Source organism: Hibiscus syriacus, unplaced genomic scaffold (genome assembly GCF_006381635.1).
Source record: "Hibiscus syriacus cultivar Baekdansim isolate YM2019G1 unplaced genomic scaffold, ASM638163v2 tig00001825_pilon, whole genome shotgun sequence".
NCBI classification, from domain to species: Eukaryota; Viridiplantae; Streptophyta; class Magnoliopsida; order Malvales; family Malvaceae; genus Hibiscus; species Hibiscus syriacus.
Genome location: NW_024061893.1, coordinates 1,116,828 through 1,118,833, shown reverse-complemented (window position 1 = coordinate 1,118,833; position 2,006 = coordinate 1,116,828). Strand labels below are relative to the sequence as shown.

General features: G+C 36.5%; 1 protein-coding gene across 1 annotated transcript; it reads left to right on the top strand.

Annotated features, from left to right (window-relative positions):
* The first annotated feature begins 619 nt into the window (after nucleotides 1-619).
* Nucleotides 620-1,197, top strand: LOC120136510. The gene is made up of 2 exons (XM_039152522.1): nucleotides 620-1,047; nucleotides 1,167-1,197. The coding sequence occupies exons 1-2, from the start codon at nucleotides 620-622 to the stop codon at nucleotides 1,195-1,197; spliced, it is 459 nt and encodes a 152-aa protein (XP_039008453.1).
* Nucleotides 1,198-2,006: the final 809 nt, after the last annotated feature.

Here is a 2,006-nt window from a genome sequence, read left to right as displayed (position 1 = left end):
CCACCTAAAGCTTTCCTTAATCTTTCTTAACATCCCAAGAATCAAAACAAGCTTTAAAATGAAAGAATTAACCAACTGAAGACCCACTTACCTTATACAAGACTTCACGGTGGAGAGGAGGAAGAAGAAGACTGAAGAATGTTCTGGAGAAATTATCTCATTCCCAAGTGTTTATTACCCTTTTATAAAGGAAAATAAAAATCTTCCCTGAAAAATGACCATAATACCCTTACTACTTTCAAACTTTGTTATTAAATCCAACATCAACACTTTTCATTTAAGTCCTTAAACTTTCAATCTTTTCTGAGATTGGTCACTAAATTACCAAAAATTCTATTTTGGTCATTGACCCGACTTTTGGGATGTTACATTTTGGCTAGTGAGGGCTCCCTTTGGGTGGCTTGGATGCACTCCTACGTTATTAGGAATGCTTATTTTTGACAGATTGAGGTCCCTACGAATGCAAGTTGGAGTTTCAAGTATTTGTTGAAAATCAGGCCTGCGATTGCTCAGCACGAGGAATATATGGGATAAGTTGCACACCTCTGCTCCCAAGGTTGCTTGGCACCATTTGGTCTGGTACCCTGGTAGAATCCATAAGCATAACATTATTGTATGGATGGCCATACTGAACAGATTACCCATTCGCGACAGACTCTTGCGTATGGGAATGGCCATTGAATCTAACAGATGTCTGCTGTGTGGCAACGAGGCAGAGTCAAGAGATCATCTCTTCTTTGAATGTCGATTTGCTAATGACTTATGGGGTTCCATTTTGGAGTTGTGTTGCATTTCTCGTGTAGCTGGCAGGTGGGATGGTGAATTGGCTTGGGCTTCCCTTATGCTCAAAGGCAAATCCCTCATTGTGAGATTGCTCAAACTAGCTTGGTCTGGACACGTTTACAATTTATGGAATGAGAGAAATAACAGGTTGTATGGGAGCGATGCTAGATCGAATGATGCAGTACTGGAAGACATTAAGGAGACCATACGATTTCGGTTAGAAGGTAAATGCTTCAATAGGGCAGATCCGTCTAACAATGCCCTGTGTGTAAAGTGGGTTTTTGTATGAGTTGTTCTTGTCTTTTACTCTGTCTGGTTTGCTGGTTAATGTGCTGTTTATAGCGTTCTGTTGAGTTGTTTATTGTCATTGTGTACTGTTGCAGGTTTTTTGCTTCTTTGGGTAATGAAAATTGAATTATCCAACAAAAAATCTAGTGTGAAGTTACTTTAGTGACCTTTCATATTGTGTGTGTGTGTGTGTGTTTTTACCTTTTTTGGGTTTTGGGTAGGGGTATGCAAAAATATCCGACCCGGTTAACCCGATCCGCCGAATTGAACTTAAAAAAATCGGTTATTTTTCTATTAAAAAACCCAACCGGGTCGGGTACCTGGTCCGACATTTCCGGGTTGAGCCCGAGTAACAAAATTGAGTTTTTCTGGGTACTTGGTTACCCGATTACCCGGTTAGTTATATATATATATATATAATGGATTATTTATATTATAAATTATTAGATTTTGTATTTCGAACTTTTAAATTTTATGTTCGGATGTTGGAGTATGTAATTTGAAGTTTAGAACATTTAAATTTATGTATATTTTTTTAAATTAATAATTTAAAAATGAAAAAAGGTATCGGGTACCCGCAAAATCCAGGTCGAAATACAAGCTGATAAATCACCGACTCGGATGTTGAGGGTACCCGGTAATCGGGTACTCGGATTTACACACCCCTAGTTCTAGGTAAGGTGTTGAAAACATTTTGATATTTCGATATAACAAATTAAGTTAAATGAATTTTAAGATTTTCAAAATGATTTTCTAAGTATATTCGATAGAATTATTCGAATATCAAAACATTACTCCAAATCTTTCAAAGATCATTTTTAATTCTTACTCAAAGTGTAAAATAAGTTTTAATAAAACAATTTCAAATAATTTTACAAAGTATTTCGAACCATTTCAAAGCCAAAAATTCCAGATTGCTCAGAGGGAACCGATTC

Bases quoted from the DNA above. Each gene is read 5' to 3' on its own strand.
- LOC120136510 (XM_039152522.1), top strand. From the start codon at position 620: ATGGCCATACTGAACAGATTACCCATTCGCGACAGACTCTTGCGTATG. The intron at 1,048-1,166 runs GTGTGTAAAGTG...GTACTGTTGCAG, and splicing joins GATCCGTCTAACAATGCCCT to GTTTTTTGCTTCTTTGGGTA.